Source organism: Falco punctatus, assembly GCF_963210335.1.
Source record: "Falco punctatus genome assembly, chromosome: 7".
NCBI lineage: Eukaryota > Metazoa > Chordata > Aves > Falconiformes > Falconidae > Falco > Falco punctatus.
In genome coordinates this window covers 30333377-30356461 of record NC_137587.1, presented here as the reverse complement: position 1 = coordinate 30356461, position 23085 = coordinate 30333377, and the positions used below count along the sequence as shown (strand labels likewise).

Genomic DNA, 23085 nt, shown 5'->3' with positions numbered 1-23085 from the left:
GGCCTATTGACTTTCTGTATGTACTTCCTTAGGATATGAAGTTGGTGTAATATTCATTAACTATTAAGAGGCCTGCCTGCATGAAATATATAAATAAATGTGATCTTTAATGCAGTTGTTTCCATGTTAGATGTATATACAAGATATGTACTAACTGGTCTCTCTATGGTCAAGCTCTGCTGTGACCTGGACCTTTTACAGTCATCATTTCTTGTGTGACTGGTGATTATTTTTTAACTGACTGGTGGCTTGCTTTGACATAACTTTCAACCTGTTCATACAGGTTTTGTTATTTGGAAATGCTAGTCCTTTCTAAATGAGCTTTTATATAAAAGTATTTCAGAAGATGAACCTGGGCTAGTGAAAGATGTCTGTGCTGGAGACTAAAGTTTCTGAAATATGCTGATAATCCTTTATTATATAAAACAGAACAGAGATGACGTCTGTCATGTAATGTCAAGAGTAAAATAAATGAGTAGATCTCCAGGCAATAAGTGGTAAGAGTTCTCTTGATCTTTGCATCTCTTGATGCAAAAGATCTCTTGCATCAAACTCTCTGGTTTCATGTATTCTGCAACTAAATTTAAAGAAAGTATCTGTGTAAAAATGCTGACTTTTTTTGAATTTGTATAAAGTTGCAATTCAGTAAATCAGTATTTTAAATATATTTGTGAATAAAGACAGAGTAAGGAAGGCAATTCCAACATCAGCTTTATAGTGTAGTGGAGTAATGGTTTTACTTATGAAAAGCTTGCACAATGTGTAATGCTTCTTTTCGCTTTTGAGCCTGTGCAAGTAAATGTTGTGCAACTTGCGCATAAAGTTGCATCTTTAGATACTACAACTGTATGACATAACATCTATGACTTAACACAAAACATGCTTTTGATCAAATAGTTTTGTTTTGCAACCAAACTTCACATAGTGAAATGACTGTCCTATGTTATGTGTTGAGGTTGCAGAATTTGGTTGTTCAGCTCCACAAAAAGCCAACCCAGTCCTTCACCAGTTCAAAGACAAACTATAAATATTAAGTAAAATATTCTCAACTGCATTTAAGTGCAATACAAAAACAGATAGCTGGGATACAGAGATAAGAAAAAGATAAAGCTATAAGACCATTTAAAATAACCTAGTTTGAGAAGAAAGTTCAGATCTGCTGAATTTGTTAGTATGAATGATGCTTCTGGGGGTCATAAATCTCTTTGTAAAAAGCTGTTCAGGCAGTAGTCGTGGAAGAAGCATAGACAAAGAAACTTGAGTTGCAGAAGCCACACCAAAAGTCAAGAACAGAGCACTGATCCCCCAGTCCTCTTCTGGCCACACAGTGGGCCTTGCTGTTTGTGCTCTCTCCTCTCTGAAAAGAAGTTTAAAAATTTACATTGCTTTCACTGAGGACTACGAGATTTACTCGGTTTTTATATCCCTATTTTAAGGTGTCAGCTAAAATGGAATGTTTTAGTTGGGGTTTTTTTTCCCCCAAGTTTATACTTTGAAGCCTAATGTAATTGAAAATTAAAACCATTGTATTAGCAAGACCAGCTTCAGTTTTGTTTTTTCCCTTTTTTTTGAGTGGTCACTTCTTACACTTTTCCTTGCTTTCTCTTGAACTATCTACTGATCATGAAAATGTTTCTTTTTTCAATAAATTGGCAGGGAATGTTGTTATAGTCATCAGTGGTGGGGTTCTCAGGTGAAAAAATAAATAAATGTATCTCTCACCAAAAGTCAATTATGATATGCAGGGAAAAAAATGATGGCATGGATTTTTACAACTTTATTGAGTAATATATTAAGGTGTTACTACATCCAAGTTGGAATACTGTCAAATTCTATGTTTTTATACAGAAACTTGACGAGAGGAGTTGGTAGATTTAGAGAGTTACTAAGAGCTGTTGAAACAAGAACCACACAAAATCTGCGAATGGTAAGTTATATTAAACCACATTCCTATTCCAGCCAGATTCCTATTTTAGTAGACAGGTAAAGTATAAATATAGTGGATGAGTTGGAGACAAATAATCAGATACACAGTGTATTGATTAGGATCTGTTACCTACCACTTTATAAGGTTACGTTTCCTGGCTTAAGTGAATTGCTTAAAATGGAAAGGAACGTTTGATACCCAGTCTGTCTGCTATTTCTCTTTCCTATTTGTGGATATGGTTAAAATCTGCTTGGTCTCTGACAGACATACTTCCAACCTTAGTCATAATTGCCCTATTTATGACTTACCATAATTTCATAAGGGTGTTGTTTCATGGTTTTGTAAGGTAATAGGAGTGAGGACAGAATGCAGCATCTTTATATGTGTTCTATTAACTTGGAAGTTATCAAGTTATCATTTCTTTATATTTATTTTTTGTGTGGTAAAGCCTCTCTAAGGAAAACAGTGGAAGCAAAACCATGAAGATTTGTTATTTATATTCTCAGACAATAAACCTTTACCAAAAGGGTGATGTATCTTTTTGCATCTTTTATATAATGAAAGGCCAGTGCTTATATCTTTTGCTCTAACGTAATGATTTTCAAAATATCCTGGATTAGTTTCCTAATACTGGGCCTGTAAAACTTCCAAAGTGATAATAAGGAAGGTAATTGGTTTCTTAATTCATTTAGTAACCGATTCCTAGAAGGGTATTAAACTTACTAAATAATGGACGTTCAATGGAGAGGGATAATATTGCAAACTTTAATAGAATGAAGGATGAAGGGCTTCTTATGGTATAGGAGTTAAGGTAGAAGATGCAGATCATATGGTGCTCTCCATGGTTTAAACATTATGCATCTGTTGCTGGGAAGTGTTGCTGGGAAATACTGCCAGTTCTGATGCTAATGTAGATCTTGTCTTCCTTCTGCTGCCTTGATACTAATCTCTTGAGTTTTCATCATCGTGATATATAGTCATGCAGCTTGTATGCACATGTATTAAACATTAAAGAGGAGATTAACTTGATAGTTACAGATTATGGGATGATTTAAAAGCTTTAATTTAATATTATCTATTTAAATAATATCTATGTAAGTGTTAATACACTTAAATACATGGTGCCAAGAATAGTTGGTTAAAATAAACTTCTTCATGCTGATCTACAACCGCATTGCACTCTTGCTGAGCCTTACCAACAGTAGCAAACAACAGCATCTTCAGATACAAGTTTTCAGAAGCCCCAGTCAGTTGGGGTTTGGGCTATAACTGTCTGTGGTCAGTTGACCTTGGCTGGCTGCTAGATGCCCACCCAGCTACTTTCTCACTCCCTTTCCTTACATGCCGGGGAGAAAATAAGATGGAAGAGTTTGTGGGTTGAGGTAAAGAGAGGGAATTAGCTTGCCAGTTACTGTCACAGGCAAACCAGATTTGACTTGGGGGAAATTAACTTAATTTTCTGTCAATTCAAAGAGAGTGGGATGGTGAGAAACAAAGACAAAAACTAAAGCACCCTCCCCCCACCCCCTTCCCCCAGGTTCAACTTCAGTCCTTCATTCCTGACTCTTCCATCTCCTCTCCCTACCCTCATACTCCCTGAGTGGTGCGTGGAGGGTTGTGGTGAGTCTGTAACAGTTCCTCTCTGCTGTTCCTTACTCCTCACATTTTTCCCCTGCTTCAGCGTGGGGTCCATCCCATTGGCTGCATTTCCTTTAGGGAATATGAACCTGCTCCTCCACAGTCCTCCCAGTAGGCTGCAGTGTGGACATCTGCCTCTGTGGTCCTCTCCATGGACCACAAGGAAATATCTGCTCTACCGTGGTCTCTCCAACAGAAACATCTGCTCCTGGCCTGGAGAGGCAGTAGAGGTTATTTAGCACAACGTATCTGAAAATATACTGTGTTCCACTCAGGTGCAACAGTTGGTATTGTTGATACATCAGATGTATCTGGATTTAACTGATAAAATTGCTGATTTTTTTGTTATTTCCATATTTTTCTTTGTGTTTAGAGAATTAAACTGGGCACTTGTACCTTTCAAACAGCAGTATGCCTGGTTTGGGGGATGTTTTAAAATAACAGAAAATATATTCTACATGACTAGTCTTCACTAGAAAAAATCTAAGCATTTTTGAAGAGTTTGTATTCAGTGTTTCTAAGGAAAATATTTATCTTTCACTTTTACAGACGATAGCAAGACAACTAGCTGAAATTTTGTTACGAGGCATGTGTGAACAGAGTTATTGGAATCCACTGGAAGATCCTCCTCACCAATCACCCCTAGATGATCCACTTCGAAAAGGTTCAAATACTAAGAATTACGCACTCAGTAGAAGACCGCGAGTATACACTGGAGAAAAGTATGGCTGAGTTTATACCTCTCTTGTTTCTATAACTGCAATTGTTACCCAGTGCACTGGGTAGTTTAGTTTATATTTTTGAAAATTTAGAAGGAATTGGGCAATATGAATAAGAGTGTTTCCCATGCTGTGTGTATATATATTCCCTGAAGAGAAGCAGGGAAGCAACGTGCTTCTCCAAACAGAAGTTTGCACTGTATGAGTGAGACCTTTTGTTCTCAATTCTCAAAATTATTTTTTTTGGTTTTGTTTTATACTGGCGTATATGGTAGAGTTGATACCTGTTATTATACCTGGGGTACAAAAGAAAGCATGAACTGAGTGGCCAGTCTTGAGACTGCACATTTTAAAAGTTGTGTGCTGTTTCTAGACCTCTCTTCTTCTTTATCATAGAAGGAGAGGAAGTAGCAATATGGAAATTCAAATTCATCCCTGAAACATTATAAAAACCCAAAACATATCTAGCAATTTATCTAGCAGTTTCAAAGGTAGGGTTTTTTCCCAAGGCTGCCTTTTAATCTTCTTAGGTTAGTTTTGGCATCTATGATGTCACCTTTTTGTTGAACTTTATTCTTTCGCCGATTCAGGTAAGTGCTATGCTATGATCATTTTTGTATAGCGTATTCCATGGTTAATTCCAGAGTAGCTTTGGTGTGTATCTCTTCCTTCTTCAAAATGTGTGGATTTTTTTGAAAACTGATCGCCATTAGTATTATTATTAAATGTAAATAGCCATTTCCTTGAATTTGCACTTTTTATTAGAAGTTAATAGCTTGCTGATTGTTTGGTTAAATGAAAAATGGTTTCTAAGGTAGAGCTGTTTTCTTAGATACAGTCTGACAGTGCCAAAAATACATACAAACAAAAGTTTGCACTTTATTACAGTCCTTGGGCTTCAGGCTTACTGCCTGAAAGTAATGTGCTAGTACCAAAGCATACTGTTGAAATCTTAACAATTTGGCAGTCTTTTTTAATGTATTTTTTTATGTCATTGATACTAAGTTTGGTCTGATGAAACTTTGTTGCATGCTTGGTTTATACAATCTGCAACGTTTGCACCGCTCTACTTGTATTCTACACGCAAGTCCTTCTGGGATCTTGTATTTTATATGGTCAACAGCTTTTGCATGCTTGTTTTGATACATGCTGGAAAGCACTGTGAGCCAGAGAACTGAGAAATAGATGGTAGCAGTGGAGATAATGATCTAGCCAAGATTGTGATTTGCTGTAGTAGGACAGTGCTAAGTAATGCAGATGGAGAAGATTTAAATTACATTTAAACTTAAGGAAAAAAATGTACAGAAGAGATTGTGGAGTCTGAAGAATATCCCTGGAAATATTCAAACTCCAACTGGACATGGTCATGAGCAACCTGCCAGTCACCCTGCTTTGGGTGGAGGGGCTGTACTAGACAATCCCCAGACAACCCCTCCAACCTCAACTATTCTGTGATTCTGTGAAATCAGTGTGATCTGGGAATCTCTTTTGAGGAGACTGTTGTCTGTTCTATATGAAATTTTTTAATCCTTTTCTCCAAGGAATTATTTTTTTATTGTTGTCCAGCTGGATTAAAACCCAGGTGTTGTGAGGTTTTTTATTTTCAGTCTTGTCCAACTATGTCTAGGATGTAAAGTCATTAAAAAGCGGTCTTTTGAGCTTTAGGAAACGGTGCATACATAGAGTTGAACATTCAATTTGCCAAAACAACCATTGTGTTTCTCTGCATGTATGTAATTAGCGAACTGTACATGCAGGCCACCTTTTTGGTAAAAAGGAAATACCTAGTTTGTGGATACATCTTGATCACTGTATTTAAAAAGTATGCATTTATTGCCCAAACATGAGGAAATCTCTTTTATGCAGTCACACATTTTCTCATTCAAATTACTTGGTTTCACACAGCAAATCCTAAAGAACAGTCTGTTCCTCTCTTACAGTGTATGTGCCTTATTAATTAATATGAAAGCATTTTTCCATAATGTGAACTTCCTGTTATGTGCAAAAGAGCCTGCTTCTGTGCTAGGTTGCTTATAGAAGCAGTCCTACCTTAAATTCTGAAGAGATGTTTTGTTTTAGTGTTCACAGTATATTTACATTGTAATGTAAAAGGTACTGTCATAGGGCAGGTGTTTGTTTAGCTGCATTTATTGCAGTTTCCATTAACACTTTATACAGCAGCAAGCCCACATATTTATGGTGTCATTGTTACTAGCAAGCAGAATGGCCTTTATCTTCAAGAATTTCTAGCAATTCTCCTTCCTTGATCCTGAATACTTATTAGTAGGTTTCTCAGGCTCAGTCTTTCAAACTTATGTTTTTCATTGTCAACTCATCCTTTTGTATAAACATGCCTCCTGGCAAAAGTGGGGCTTTGTTCAGGGTAATTTTCTTGCTCTTGGGACATGGAAGTGAGGAGTTCCATGGTTTTATCAAAGCATGTAATTAAGTCCTTTTCTTTCATCACATCAGAGTGCTTAATACCAGATCAGATAAAACATGTATAGCCAAGTATCTCTTCTTCAGCAGTGATTGAATGTAACTACTTAAGACAGTGAATAGCAAGACAGATATGTAGGAAACTTCTTCCTAGGTGTTCACATGACCACCAACTCAGTTTGAGTCTGATATGTACTGTTTTTTTCTAAATATGTTGCCTGATACGTTAGGTAACTTCATTGTGGCCTTTTCAGGATGGTGAATGTGATTTGCTTGATACCATTCATGATTTTGTAGATCTCATTGTTACTGCCTCTTCAGTTTTCTTTATCCTCACTTGAAGAACTGTTATACTTCTTGGTATCCCTTCGGTTGTTAGCCATTTCATGTTTCCAGTTGCGTCTTTTGCTCTGCCCTGTTGCCTTGAAATTACTTTACTCATATATGTGCATCTGCCAGAAGACACAGAAAATGTCTGAGTTCAGTCAACTAAGTTGAGCTTTTTGCTTACACAGGTCAAAGATATTTCCCAGTAATTTCTGCATGAAGAGGATCTTCACTGAGACAAACATCAACTTATGTACCAAAATACCTTCAAAGTTGTAGGAGAAAATAATGTTTGTCTTGTTTTGATAAGTGACTTTTTAGTAGTTCTTTGTGAGGCAGCTTCCATTTTCTCTCTGAGAAAATAATTTCTCTGGCAACTATTTCCAGTCATTACTCTGCTTTCTGGGAACCATTGCCAGTCAGTCAGGTTAAATCTACTTCCAGGTTGCTGAGTTCTGCGTTGAAGACTGGGTAGATAAATAGAGAGCTCTGTGATGCTCCCTCTTCACCCCTCATTCCGTGTTCTGGGTGGTTCTTATTCATAAGTAACTGTGTTTTGAAATTTCTTTGTTATGTAAAAATAAAAATGTCTCCTAAGATTAAAAGTACTCTTCAAAATCTTGTGAGCAACTTGCATTGATTAAAAAAATAAAAATCTGACAACAAAACAACTGCCCTGGGTTCTTACCTGCTGTATAGTGCCACAATGCAGTTCACAGTGTTGCTTTCAAACCACCTGGAGTTCAGATGTGTTTCAGTTTCCATTTCTTTTCAGGCATTTAATTACTGGTTAAATTTCTAGTGTACTTTAAACACCTTTGGGTTGTTTTTTTTAATCTCAGGCAAGTTTTGTTTCCCATCTGTAATTTATTGTCGTTTAAGCACCCTTGGGACTATAGGAGTTGCTTATTAACAGGAAATTTTCTACATTTAAACATTTAATTGTGGAACTATTCATCTGAAATAACAAGAAATAGTACTTGTAGTAATTCAGAAACAGTTTAGAGAAAGAAATCTGAAGAGTTAAAAGACAGTCACTGGGTTTTTTTGTGCATGTGAGAGAGAATGAATGAATTCCTACCAGTTGTGTACCCAACAGATTACTGTTGTCTGTCCACCAGCATAGAAAAGTATCAGAAACTATCTTAGTGGTCAGAGAAAGCAGTAAAGTTTGCAAACTAGTCCTACACAAACCTTCAGTATTGAGTCCTAAGGCAGTGTACTTCATTAAAAACAAGTATTTTAACTGTGTGGAAGTTAACCGTGGTTTTGGCAAGCAGGCAGAGATTGCCATGGCTCTATTTAAAAATATTCACAGCCATTGAATGCATCAGGAAGATAGTTCTCAAGGATATCTGATGAAAGACCAATAGAAGTATTTCTCCACATATTGCCTAAAATACAAAAGTTATCTTGTTCTTCTGAGAGAATTTCTTGTTGCCGACCTTTGGATCAATGATATAGATTTGGCTCAGATAGATTAGGTGCCAGAGGCTAGGTAAACTATGGGTACAGTTTTTACAGTTGTCAAATTATGTGCCGTTTTGGGATATTTAAATATGTTCAACTGACAGCTGTGGTTGTTTTGTTCTCATATGGTGTTTGGCTAACTTTTCTGGAATGCAAATTTAGAGCTTATCAGAGAAATGCATTTTAACCAATCAGCTTTTTATGCAAGTTACTTTTTGTTCTCTTTTCTGGAAATTTTCCATTTTGTAGAGTACTCTTACTATATTTGCATAAGCTATTCCTAAAACTAATGTGTTCTGCTTAAATAATTAAATTTCTGTTTTGTACAGCATCTTTTGTCCTCAAGAAAATACAGAAGAAGCCTTACTATTGCTGCTTATTAGTGAATCTATGGTAGGTAAAATAGAATGAATGTGTGTGTGCTGTCTATGTGTGTGTTTTGTTGGGCTTTTTTTAAACTGAAAATAGAACTTTTTTGTCATGCCTTACTTTATGACTTGTGTTGCATTTTCTGTTAGGAAAGCAGGCAGTTACTTCTGAAACTCAAGCTTCTGTTCCTCTGAGTCAGCAAGATGAAGTTTATGAATAGGAGTTTATCTCCTTTAGAGTGGCTGAACCTAGCCTCCTTCTAACCATAGGCAGGTGAACACAAAGCTAGATCTTTCATTTGCATCACTTGTCAGTATGAATCACTGTTACACCAGCTGTTTGCCATTCAGACAGTTTCAAACTGTAAGTTATTTTTGTTGTAAGAACCAAATCAAAGACTACTAGATAAGCATAATAAACATAGCTATAAAGTATTTTCCATTGTACATTAAATCTTGGATGTCACTCAAATTTGTAAATAATTTTTGATGATACTGCCATTCAGCCTTTGCTACTGGATATTTTTTTTTAGTGTACTCATTTCCTCAATATGTGATTCCTTTCAATGGCCTACGTGTGCCTTTTATCAGCCTTTCATATTTTCCTCTAGTATGATTTTACTAGTTATCTATCAACTGCCACATATTGACATTCTCATACCAAGCCAGTTATATGTTCTCAGCAGAAATGAAAAGCTGGAGCTGGAATGTTTGCTGTTTTTCTCACGGGAGGGATGGAACCTCTGAGGCATCATATGGTACACTGCACATCAATGAGACTTAGTGTTTTAAGTTCTATAGGTGATTCAAATACTTTCATGCTCTGAGATAATTTCTGTTTTGATACATTTAAATATGATCAGAACATTTTAGTGAACAATTGTCCTACTTGAACTATTCTGATGTGGCAAACATTTTATGTTGTAGCATGAGCTACTTTCCTTATTCCTAGCGATATGCTTTGCAACATTCATGACAGAATCTGTCGTGTTGGTTTTTCCGCAGTATATGCTTACCACTGAAAGGGGCACCTGTGCCTCTGTAAGGTGCCTGAGCAGCTCATGGAGATATACAGAATTCCGATGTCTGCTGTGGTCATGGTGTAAAGTGGAAGCAGTCCCAGTTCTGCAGGATCTGTCTACTGATTACTGTATTTGCTTGTGTACTTCCTTGTGTATCAGCATTAAGAAATGAAAAAACAAAAGTACTGCCCTTTTAAGTCTTGTTTCAGGTTACTTACAGCTTTTCCTTTGTGAATTAGATCAGCCTAATTATATCAAATGCTTGTCACTGTAGAGCATATACCCTTAATGAGCTTTCAGTATGGTGTGTTTTATTTACAGGTAATTATTGCTGGTTATCTGAAGCAAAAGCATTTGTTTTGGGGGAATATAAAATCTTTCACATGATTGACTTTGGCTAAGTTGTCTGTTCAAATTAGTTTTGTGGAGGGGAGGGGAAGATTTAGCATAAAAATATTAATCACTACAAACATCTTTCTGAGAGTTGAGAGCTGTTGCTTCAGTGTGTGCTAGCTTCTAGGTGTAGTAGTCATGAATACTATGTGGTTTATGATTTTGAAAGTACTATTTGAGAAAGAAGAACAGTTACAGAAGGGTGAGTAATCATTGGTGTTTTGAGATGGTATTGTGTTATTAAAGTAGTATAATCCCATGCATCGTCTGTGAATTAGTAAAAACATGGATAAGGTGTCAAGACTTCTGTCCTTCAAGAACTTATTCAAGCAAATGTTGGAAAACACAACAAGGATCTGACATATAAGTAGCATTTTGTGTAACTAAAAGTAATCACATCATTGTGTGTATACAAGCCCTAGATCATACTGCTAGTTTCAGGGAATTGGTGATCTCTAACATCATAACTACTTATTTGGGTTAGAATTAGTGCAATATATATCTAGAAAATTGAATCTTGTTAGTGGATTACAAATGCTGCTTTTTTTGTCACCTTGACTTCCCTTAATTTCTGAATTCAGAAAGGATGCTTTGAGTAAGATTTAAATTGTAATGCTTATGAAAGAACTGCTCTGGGAATTATAGTTCTCTGCTTTTCAAGTGTTTAATTTTCTTATATGTACATTTCAGACTACAAAATGTCTCTTTTAGCCCCATGACTGCTGTTACAGTGTGTTGTCATGCCTAATGAGGAAAGTCAGCTGCAACTCTGCCATCACTCTTACTGTAAGATGCCCTTGTATTCTCGCTGTTACACTTGTATAGACCAGCCTTTCCTTATGTAGGCAGGAATGAGTAGAAAGGTGGGATCTGAAGGACTGGCATCTTTACATTACAGTGTATGTACATGTTGCTGCTTGTCAGCTGAGCTGTAGTAACAGAATCACAGAATGACTGAGCTTGGAAGGGACTTCTGGAAGTCATTTTGTCCAAACCCCCAGCTCAGGCAGGATGACCTGGAGCAGGCTGATCTGTCTCCAGAAGCCTTTTGAGTATCAACAAGGAGGGAGAGTCCATAACCTCCCTGGGCAACCTGTACTGGTGCTCAGTCACCCCCAAAGTAAAAAAAGTGTTTCCACATGTTCAGAGGGAACCTTCTGTGTTTCAGTTCGTGCCCTCTGCCTCTGGTCCTGTCCTGGGCATCACTTAAATGAACCTGACTCCATCTTCTTTGTACACTCCCTTCAGGTATTTGTACATAGTGATAAGGTTCCTCTGCTGAGCATTCTGTTCTCTGGGCTGAGAAGTCCCAGCTCTCAGCCTTTCCTCGTAGAAGAAATACTCCAGTCCCTTATTCATCCTAGTGGTACTTTCAAGGTACAACTTGATAGTTGACTATCTCCAGTAGTTCCAGATTTCTCTTGTACTGGGGAGCCCAGTACTGCACCTGTGGCCTCACCAGTGCTGAACAGAGGGGATGGACTGCCTCCCTTGACGTGCTGGCAAGACTCCTGCTCATGCAGCTTGGGATACCCCTAGCTTTGCCAGCACATTGCTGGCTCCTGTTCAACTTAGTGTCCAGCGGGACGCCCAGGTCCTTTTCTGCCAAGCTGTTTTCCAGCTGGGTGGTCCCCAGCCTGTGCTCGTGTCTGGGGTTGTTCCTTCCCAGGTGCAGGACTTTGCACTTCCAAGTCTTTGTTGAAGCCTTTGATGAGGTTCCTGTCATCTCATTCCTCCAGCCTGTTGAGGTCCCTCTGGATGTCAGCACAGCCCTTTGGCGTATCAGTTCCTCCTCCTAGTTGTGTATCATCAGCAGGCTTGCTGAGAGTACACCATCATCCAGATCACTGATGAAGATTCTAAACAGGATCAGGCCCAGGATCAGTCTCTGGGGTACACCACTAGGTTACTGGCCTCCAACTAGACTTCATTTCACTGATCACCACCTCCTGGGCTCAGCCTTGTGTGTTACTCTTAGCTGATGGTAAAATGGCAGAGCGTATCCTTTCTTCCACTGTGGGTGAACTAAGTTATACTGCTTGCATTTGCCTCAGGCCTAGTGTCTGTAGGGTAAGTGTGGCCAGCTAACACGTTGCAGTTTAACTAATTGTCACTTTATTGTGTTTGAGACTGTGGCAGTTCTGAAACACTGAGCACTTAAGTTTGTACATACATTCTGTTTTATAATTCTGAAGAAAATTATGTTCAAAGATAGGACACCTTTTATACTTGCAAGGCATCCCCTCCTATAATACTGTTTTGACATTGTCAGCCATTTTTTCACAAGTTCGTGGCTTGTTCTGTGCTTGCAAGGAATTAAGTCAAATAGTGATTAAATGTGGACTGAAAAAGGAAGAAGTTGTTGAAGCTGACTAAATATTTATGCAGTGTAGAAAGGAAAAGCCAAAGACTTCTTGATCAAAAGAAAACAAAATGTCTGTTTTGGAGTGTGTGTGTGCGGGGGTGTGTGTTTTCAAACCAAGCTGTGGATTATTCAGCTGATAATTCCTGAAATGTCTGTGCAGTTTGTGTTCCATACATCTCTGAAAATTTCTTACAGTATTTAATTATTCTGATTGTAAAGATGTATTGAGTATGTTTAGAGCTATAAATGTTATCATGTTAAAGCTGAGAAACAATTCATTATCCCTTAATGCGTGTCATGCCTTGCCTCTGAAAGAGAAGGGAATAAGCTGCCCATTAAAATTGGGTGTATCTAAGTAAATGTATTAAGGGGGCCATACCTTGTGTAATTAAAAAAAAAAAGGCGGTGGGAAGGGGAGGAGGAGAGAGAAGGATCTTTAACTTCTGACTTCAAGCTACCAGATATACTAGCATTTGTACCAGTGGGCATATTAAACATCAAAAAATCTAGAAATAGGTCAATTTAATCCAGTTCTAGCTATGCTTTCTTCCTTCTCAAAAGGAAAACTTTAATTAAGGAATTAGGTTTGCAATGTGCCTTTCACAAAACAGGATTGAAAGTACAAAGCCTTATTGCAAACATGGCCTGATTCCAAACCTGTGCTCACAACCAGGGATGGTTTTCACTTCTGACTAGTAACTCCTGAAGGTGACTGTGTGGTTATCCTGGGCAGGTCACCACTCACAAGTGAGAGGACAGTGTCATGATGTTATGAAGAGAGAAGAAATCGATTGCTGCCTTTTACAAAAACTGGAATAGAGGATTTGAAGATCCTTCTAATGTGTTTTACTAGCATACAAAAAATAAAATTAAATTTTAAAAGATTAATATACATGATATTTTTTAAAACCTTTACTTGTTTTTGAGAACTCTTCAATACTTTTAAATAATTACCTAATCTATGTAATTAGAGTCAAATAATTAAAAATAGATCCATATAGAAACATCAGTCTTGCCACTAATGTATAGAAGCGGTGATTCTTGCTATTAGTAGCAGATATTCTCTCTTTGCATCATATATCAATTGCTGACTGAATAAGTCAGTTTGAATAAAACACACGTTACTTGGCTGAAAATATAGGATGGATTACAATGGCTAACTGTTTCTTTTTTTGTGGTATGTTTCAGGCTAACCGTGATGCTGTACTGAGCAGAATACCAGAACACAAAAATGATCGTATCATCAGTTTGCAAAGTGCATCTGTAGTCTATGATTTACTTACTATAGCCTTGGGAAGAAGAGGCCAATATGAAATGCTCTCGGAGGTTTGTTGATAATAGTGCATATTCAACTTATTTCTGTTAATCATGTTAATTGTGGTAGTACTAAGGGCTAAACAAACATAGGACACTGGCATTCTGACTGCTGTGTAAATGCAGTAAGTAGTTTCCAGCTCAAAAAGCTTACTGTCTAAATTTATGCAAGTGACTTGAGGTGGCCAAGCACAGAAATTGTGTGAAAGGTGTGGCAAATGTTTGATGGCACAGAGATTCACATGGTTTTTAGGTGAGGAGGCATGGATCTGCTTAAAAGGATACACATTAAATGGAGACAGCAGGAAGGAATGGCAAAAGATAAAAGCTGTTGTGGGTATAAATTATAGATATAAATACCTAGAAAAATTACTTGTGGTGATGTATTTCAAAAGAAAACTTTCTTTTACACCTCATAATATTTGGAGTGCTCCATAGTCCTTGAAGTTTGGAAAATGGCCTTGAAGTTGATAAAATAAAAATCTATTATTTTTTCAGGTCTGTAGGAAAGTGTGTTCTCTTATCTCAAATGTTTTGTGTTTGATTATGCAATTTGCATGTGTTTTGTTAGATTGTCCAAAGGATAGAGGAAAACCTAGACTTTAAGATAAAGTCTTACAGTTTAGTGAGTGGTTAGAGGGTATCTACCCTCAAATCCTATGGCCCATATTCTGCAACTTTTATAACTCTAAGTATTACAATAAACACAAATTCAGAAATGTGAAAACATTCTGTTCAGTTATGTAATAGGCATACAATGTTTTGTTGGCTTTGTTCTCTGTGACCTAATGATGATTGCTCTAGTGGAGCTGTTGCAGCTTCAAGTCAGAAAACACCATTATTCCAGCTGTGGAAATTATACTCACCCACCAGTTCCAGTATCTCATTACCATCTTCTGGTTTAGTTGTAGCTGATTACTTACAGAAGTAGTTGTGATATAAGAACATTAAATTATCAAAAATCTGTCTCATCCTAAACTGTTCTAATGCTGTGTCATGTTCTTAATTGAAGAAGTCTCATTTCTTTATGGAGTTTGTATACAATAGGATTTCAGTTTCTTACAGCTTCTTCAACTAGATCAAGGAACTTTCTACTGTTAGAATTCTTCTCTAAACAAAAGTATTGACTGTCATCAAATTGGTTTTTACGCTCAGTAGGATATCATATATTGAGCTTATTAACGACCTACTAGGAGAGACCAGAAATTTTCCTAGATACTCATCTTTCAACTCCAACTCCAAGCATATTCTTTTCAGGAGGACCATAGTGCTAGGCAACAAAATTCAGTAGTGCATTCAACACCACCTGCCCATATAGTGATTTGTGATTATTAACAAGGCATTATTGACAGTTGCATTTCTGCCTGTCAGGAGAGGGACAGTGCTGAATGTGTTTTCAATTAGTTAAGTCTGCAGTTTTCCAGGATTCTGTTGCTTGTTATGTATTTCTCTTTGATTTCTTGATGGAGCCTGTTGTTCTTTGGAATTAATTGTTACTTGGTTCAAAAGAACCCAGTTCATGAGGTTTTCATGGTGCATAGGTCACGTACACATATATGCACATATATCGCTTACCCCCGCACATGCTAGCTTCCAAAAATCATATAACTTGTCCATTTCATGCTGAATGAAGCCAAATAAATAGAACTTGAAGTCAAGGAAAAAGAGAGGTAAATAGATCATGAGTATGTTGAAACTCAGGCCTTTTAAAATAATCTACAGTTATATCCTGTGTCCCTTATAAACCCTGAAGTATCAACTTCTCCAACTTCTTTATTTTCTGCCAGTTACAATTGGCAATTAATTTTTAATTAAGCAAGGCCTAGAAAATATAATTTTTACTTTTCTAATTGTGAACAAGTACCTCTATATAATTAATGCACATGCATACATGTATGAATATGTAAAAATGGGAGAAGAATGTATGATTAGGCAGCCTAAAAAATTTATAAATATATTTTGACTTTAAATATTAAGTTTCCTTGCACCACTTTTTTGGGTGAATCGCTGGAATTATATGGCTGCTGTAGGTCAGAGTTCTGGAAGAAGTGCTGAAATTACTTAAATCATATGTAAAACAGTAGTATCAAAATAAGCAGAGTGACTTGTATTTGGAAATATTTTTGAAAAGATAAACCTGAATTCATTCTCTTCCATTTAGAGGCACTCATTTTAGCACCATAGTTGTACAGATCGGTGGAAAGAGAGGGGAGAATTTTGCAACTTTTATTTTCTGCCAAGTTCATGGAGGGAGATGGAGGAGTATGCCCTAGCTAGGCATCTCTGTGATGGATCCAAAGCAATAGAAGCTGTCATGCGTAACTTACTTATTTCGTTCTTGCTGTGATCTTTTTGCTTCCACTGGTCGAAAGAAAGTCCAATGGGAAAATAAATCCTGTGTTGTTTTCTTAACAGACATTTAATTAACTAACTACACATATGATCTAATGATGAACTTTTAAAAACAGTACTAGAAAGAATTTGTTTTTAGAAACTTCAGTCCTTTATAGTAATTTAATGAAAATTCTATTTAATAATAATCTTGATACTGGACATTGTATAGTAGGAGAAATTCTAGCATACATTACATATGTGTAGCAAATAATGCACTTCTTGTATTTGTTTGGTTTCATCCTCAGTACTGTTCTTTCCTTCAGGTTCTGTTAAAGTGTGGGAACATGGCTGTGTTTTCTGCATTGTTAAAGCTGAGTTTGAATGTGGGAAATAATTAATGATATTGTGGTTTAGCATATATATTGGTAGCTATCAGAGCAGAAAAGCCACTTCATGTAATTGGACTCTGCAGACTAGAAAGTTAGTTGCTAAATAAGTTTAATGCAGAAAAATGTTCCACCTTTTGACTCTCTGGAGCTGGCCTGATTAGTAAAAATGAGCACAGCAAAATGAAATCATTCTTATTGACAACAGCAGATATTAAAACTTCAAAATTATTAATATAAGTCTATTAATAATTTAATATATTTAATCTCTGTATAGTAATAATTAATTTCCTTTTGGCATTCAGTTAGTAAGTTGAAAATCTTAGGAGAATATTGCGTGTGACATTAACATTCTTAAAAATAGAAATAACACCATCAGGTGAAGCTTTACACCACCCCACCCACCACCACCACCTTTTAAGTGGTACTTGTAAGTACTTGTGGTGCCATTGCTTGTTAAGTATTCACAATGTAGGAAGAATGTGTGTACAGTTTTCCTTTTCACTTAAGACTTATTGCCAGCTTTTTGCAGCTAGTACCTTCAGTAAGCTGGTATTTATCATTCCTTCTTTCAGACTAAATAGGACAGTACCAGCAGGAGTATTTAAACAAACATAATAAATGGGAAATCCATTTTCTGTTCAATTCTTTTTTTTCCATATAGAATCTGTCAGCTGTTTTCACTTAACTTATTTGAATGATTTAAATTTTTAATTACATGTATTTTAGATATGAGTCTATAAGAAAATTTTTATACTAATATGCCTTCTTAATAATTGAAGAATGTGCCCTTAAATAAAATTTTTCCCCCCAAAACTAGTGTTTAGAAAGAGCCATGAAGTTTGCATTTGAAGAGTTCCATCTCTGGTATCAATTTGCATTGTCCTTGATGGCAGCAGGAAAAGTAAGTCTTAATATTTTTATGTAATTCTTCTATTGATGGCTTTTGATAACATTTTGCATGTCCTCAGTTTTCACCTGTGGTGTTTTTGCAAATAATTGCAATCCTTAAATCAGCTAAGTACACCGTACTCCTGAATTTATGCCTAGTGCTCTACAAAGAATGTTGTTGCTTCAATAGTTTCTAACTTAGGAAGGCTGAAAGATGATGATAGAAACTATCCTGCCTATAAGCTTAAGCTAAGTCAATTGAATGTATGTAGTGGATTATACTGGATCATATTATCCAGTAACAACTTGTTTCAGTGCTGTTTCCATGAAAGAATTTTACATTTAGGTACAAATTAATGGTGATTCATGATGCTCTTCTTTTTTTTGTTCTTTGGGAATTTCTGATTATGGCTTTTTTTAATATTAGAGTCTTTGATACTGTATTCTGTTCTATTAAAGTGAGATGGATTTTTTTTTTGTTTTATATAGCATAGGAACTTATGTTATCAGATGCAGTCTTCTATTTTCAGTTCTTTTTGCATTTCCCTGTCATGTTACAGAAAATAAATCACATTTGTTATATACTGTAAACAATACTAATTTTCTAAAATATAATTTTCAGTGGGGGTAATTTGCTTATCTCCGCTTTTGGAGAAAGAAATTAATTCTTTTTTCTTTAGAAAATGCCTTTAGAAGCACATTGGTTCTGAAGAGGGTTGATTCTTCTCACTGTTCTCTGTTTACTTTGAGTTATCTTCTAAACTGTGATTGCATGGAGGCAAATTGGTTAAAAAAAGAGAATCAGTGCCTGTCTGTTATACATCCTTATATCAGAACTATTTCTAAGTGCTCTTCTAACTCCCAAGGAACACTAAAACACTGCTTATTCTGAAGACTCTGTCCTGTTCCTGCTCTTTCATTTGCCTGGCTCAAATGTTGTGAGCTTACAGGCCTAGTAGAGTTTTAAATGCATCTCAGAACAGTTTTCTGAATTATATACCATTGGAATTACATTCTGGGCAAATGTTTCACTGGGGACACTTAATGATAGTGCATAGGGGTTGAATAATGACAGCAGTGCATGAAGACTTGTGGTTCGCTTGCATGAGGAGTTGTGACAAATTGTCAACAAAATGTTTAGTAGTGTCTCCTTCATATGGTGAAAGTAAAGTAAATGATGGAAATAGGAATCTTCTATCCAAGAAACATACTTATGGTTTTAGTAATTTCAGTGGAAAATATTTTTAACAGTCTGCTCGAGCTGTTAAAGTCTTGAAGGAATGTATACGTTTGAAACCAGATGACGCAACCATTCCACTCCTTGCTGCGAAGCTCTGTATGGGATCTCTCCACTGGGTAAGCTTTGCCACTCTTTTATCTTTTCAGTAAGAGCTGTGCTGAAATGCAACAAGAACTTGGTTTCGGGATGTAGCAAATGCTTTTGCACAGTGACTACATTCACTTGGTCATCTCTAGAAAAGCAGCACAGATATGTTGTACATCTCTGTTTGCATGGCTAATTTAAAATATTGGACAGCAATGGTTATGTTTATCAAGGTAGCATATCTTGATACTGGTCTAAAACATAGCTAAAAATATATTACAAATTGAAACATTGTTGGCACACAAAGATTAAAAATGCAACTTAGACTTCTGTTTCCTCTGTGCAAGAGGAAAGTAATTTTTTCTGAACATAATGAGACAAATCTCTTATTCAGGAGACTCTTCTGGTGATATCATGTTTGCAGGAAGCTGGGGTTTATGAATTCCTGGTAGGGACAGGGTGTTTTTAAAAAGTGTTACTTAAGTTGTGTTTTAGATAACCTTGAAATTGATGTATCTGTACAAAAAACAATAAGGTGATCAAAGATCATCATACAGTTTTCAAGATATATATGTGTAATTTTTAGAAGAAAGTTTATTTTTAAAAGGAGGAAGAGAGGAGGGAAACAATCAGAAATTGATAAAATGGTACAGTAGCAGAAACATGACTTGTTCAGGCTGACAAAAATGCAGTCTTAATTATTAACATAGATCCTAGTTCTGTAAATTGTTCCCTATGGATTGACTCCATGTGGAGTAGCTTACTGTACTTAGATTTGTTTTTACTGGAATGGATCCAAATTTTGGTGTTTTTTTTTTTTTTTCTTTCTAGATTGTTAAATAAATGGCTGCGTGGTTAAAACTTGATCTTTCACATGTTTGTTTATGAGTTTTCATACATTCAGCAATACTGTGTGTGATGCAGAGTTCTGCATGGCTATACTTTTATTTTGCAGGGTTGGAGCTATAATTTTTGCAATTGATTTTCCTAAAGAAATGGTTCATGGGGCAAGAACTCTTATTTATGAAATACAGAAATGGTAGATGGCATATATGGACCAGAAGTGCCTTTTTTATTTAAAAAAAAAAAAAAAAAAGGCAAAACCACAGTAAGTTTAGAATGATCTGTTTGTTACGTGCCAGGGTTTCTCTCAACCATAGGAATGGGTGCTTCAGCTTAAAATCCATGTTCTTTACTCAGTATGTAGCAGGAAAACTAAGTCTAATGAAAAACTAAATAGTCCTTAAAAGAATCATGCCAGAGATCTCAACAGTATAGTGTGCATAATACAAATGCTGTGCATTCTTCTAACATAAGATTTAGCTAGGTTTCTATTTACATGGATGTTCTATAATATTTTCAGTTGGAAGAAGCTGAAAGATTTGCCAAAACAGTTGTTGATCTTGGGGACAAAACATCAGAGTTCAAAGCAAAAGGCTACTTGGCACTGGGATTGACTTACAGTCTGCAGGCTACTGATGGTAAGATAAGAATAAACGTTCTTATTTGGAAATTCCCATGTTGCCTAAAAAAAGGATACATAGCAGCAAGCTAATTTTAAAATTAAAGCTTCTGTGTGCAACTGTTTTTTCGGTCAATGTCTTAAAACTTCATCAATGAGCGGGTGGAATGAAAGCTCTTGATCTTGCATATTACTGATCAAATATATCCTTTTTAGCATCTTTGCGAGGGATGCAGGAGGTCTTGCAGAGAAAGGCTCTTCTTGCATTTCAGAGGTGAGTGGGTGTTAATCTTTTCATTTCATACTGCTGTATGTAGTGAAAGCTTTTATTATGTGTTAAAAAGAGAGACTTGTAAAAGATTGTGTAATGAGGATTTTACCTCTGGGAGTCTCCCTTCATGACTACACGATGTGTTTCTTTAGCATTTACTTCATGTTTTTTTGTCAGAAATATCTAAATTGATTTCTAAGGATTTCCTTTTATTTCATTTTGAAGACTTCTGTGTTGTGCTGTATAGTGTAAAATACTTGCTCAGAGGAGTTCTGATAGATGTTCTATCTAGAAATCATATGATGCAAGGTTTCAAGCCATTTCAATCTGACAGTGTTTCTGGAAGAGTTTGTCACTGATCAGATTGCATAGCAGCCTCTGTAGAGGCAGAGCGATAATTGAGGCCGTGCTGCTGTGGATGAGGGGTTGAATGCAGGTAGTAAGCTAGGGGGAAAGAAAAAATTCTATCTGGAGATTTAACAGCATAGGCAGTGACAAGGCGAATGCCTGGTCTTCCAAGTGCCTTACACAGAAGTAGCGCTGTTGGTGATGACAGTAGTTCATTCTCAAGGGTTTGACTCTGAAGGAAATGATAATAAACAGGTGAATGAGAACATCTCTACCCTAATTACAGAAGAAACAAATCTTCATGGCAAAGCTGGCAGAAGTGCTGCAGCATCTAAATACATCTGGTTTTATGTTTATATACCCTGGAAAACCCTGCTTTGGTGAGATAGGCATAAGTGCTTCGGGAAAACTAATTTGTGCATTAATGTGAATATGAAGTTTTGGATTTTTGTTGGAGATTCTATATCTAAGGGGACAGGGTTGAGAAAGTGTCTTGCCGGTAACTTTGGAGTGAGGCTGGTATGTATTGGTACTTCCTTTTTATGCATTAAGTATTCCTCTGTATGTAAAAATGTTTTAACATATGCTCTTCCTGTTCCTTCATGGGTTTAATAGCTTCTTATTACTTCAGCATTCTTTCTCCATGTTGAAACTGAATTTTCTGCTTCCTGGTTTATACCATAGCTCCTCATCCATCCGTCTTACCACTGACTTAATCATGACTGTTTCAAAAATACTGTGCTAAACATTTCTTGCCATTTCTACCCATTCACTGCTTTTGAGGTTCTAACGGTGAATTGCTTTCTTCTGCTGATTCTTTGGAACAGCAAGGGATGAAACGAACCGCAGCTTGAAGCTAATCCATTCCAGTTGCCTGTAGACTCTACCCTCCAGTTTAGTACAGTGATTCCCCAAATTCTGAGAGTCATTCCATGCTATCGATCTGTCTGGAAAATTTCCATTTTCTGAGAGCTGAGGTTATACAGCATTTTGACTATCCGTAAATATGAGGATACTTTTATAGGTAGCATGCTGCTTATTGTAGTATTTCATTAAGTTGCTCTAGAAAAAGAGTAAGTGGTTTGAGTTAAAAGAGAATAAGCAATACACAGTAGGTTAGAAGTATTTTTCAATCAATATTCAATTTATCGCTGCGAAACTACTCTCACACCTTCTCTTGGTTTGACGCCAGCCAGCAGCCAAGTACCATGCAGCCACTCACTCACTCCTCACCCTCCTAATGGGATGGGGAGCAGAATTGAAAAAGGTAAAACCTGTGGGTTGAGATAAGAACAGTTTAGTAATTGAAATAAAGTAAAATATTGTAATAATAATAACAACAATAATGGTAATGGTAATCAAAAGAGAGATAACAGGAAGAGAGAGAGGAATAAAGCCCAAAAGAAACAAGTGATGCACAACACAAGTGCTCACCACCTGCTGACTGGTGCCCAGCCAGTCCCTGAGCAGTGATCAGCCCCTCCCAGCCAGCCCCCCCCCAGTTTATATACTGAGCCTGACATTCTATGGTATGGACTATCCCTTTGGCTAGTTCAGGTCAGCTGTCCTGGCTCTGCTGTGCCTCTCAGCTTCTTCTGCACCTCCTCACTGGCAGAGCATGGGAAATTGAAAAGCCCTTGTCTTTGAATAGGCACTACTTAGCAACAACTAAAACATCAGTGTGTTACCAACATTATTCACACTAAATCCAAAACCAGAGCACTATACCTGCCACTAGGAAGAAAATTAACTCTATCCCAGCCAAAACCAGGACATACTTTATTCAAACATTGTTGCTTGGTTCTATGTTATATTGTCTTTCACCCAGGAACTTTTCTGTTTCATTCTCTGCAGCTGAACAGTTAAGTCTTTAGTTAGTGTCAAAGACTTCCTAGCAGCAAATAGTGCCAGCTGAAATCTGAAAACATACCTAGCACCTCTTCAATGAACCATTACACATGCCCTTGAGCCATATGTAAAGTTGAGTGGAACTTCAGTTTTGTGGCAATATTGAGCTTTGAAATATTTGTGCTAACTAGCAGGATATAAATTTATACACAGGAGGTCTTGGGAACATGAGGGTTAAC

At 36.7% G+C, this 23085-nt stretch overlaps 1 protein-coding gene across 2 annotated transcripts in view; it reads left to right on the top strand.

Moving 5' to 3' along the window:
- Window positions 1–23085, top strand: part of TTC7B (tetratricopeptide repeat domain 7B) — a 154835-nt gene that overhangs the window by 60555 nt on the left and 71195 nt on the right. For both annotated transcript variants that reach the window (XM_080396701.1, XM_080396700.1), the window contains exons 6-13: window positions 1849–1927; window positions 4115–4287; window positions 8850–8913; window positions 13857–13994; window positions 17523–17606; window positions 18845–18949; window positions 20281–20398; window positions 20596–20653. In XM_080396701.1, the coding sequence (XP_080252827.1) occupies window positions 1849–1927; window positions 4115–4287; window positions 8850–8913; window positions 13857–13994; window positions 17523–17606; window positions 18845–18949; window positions 20281–20398; window positions 20596–20653 (819 nt within the window). The remainder of the gene's footprint in view (window positions 1–1848; window positions 1928–4114; window positions 4288–8849; window positions 8914–13856; window positions 13995–17522; window positions 17607–18844; window positions 18950–20280; window positions 20399–20595; window positions 20654–23085) is intronic.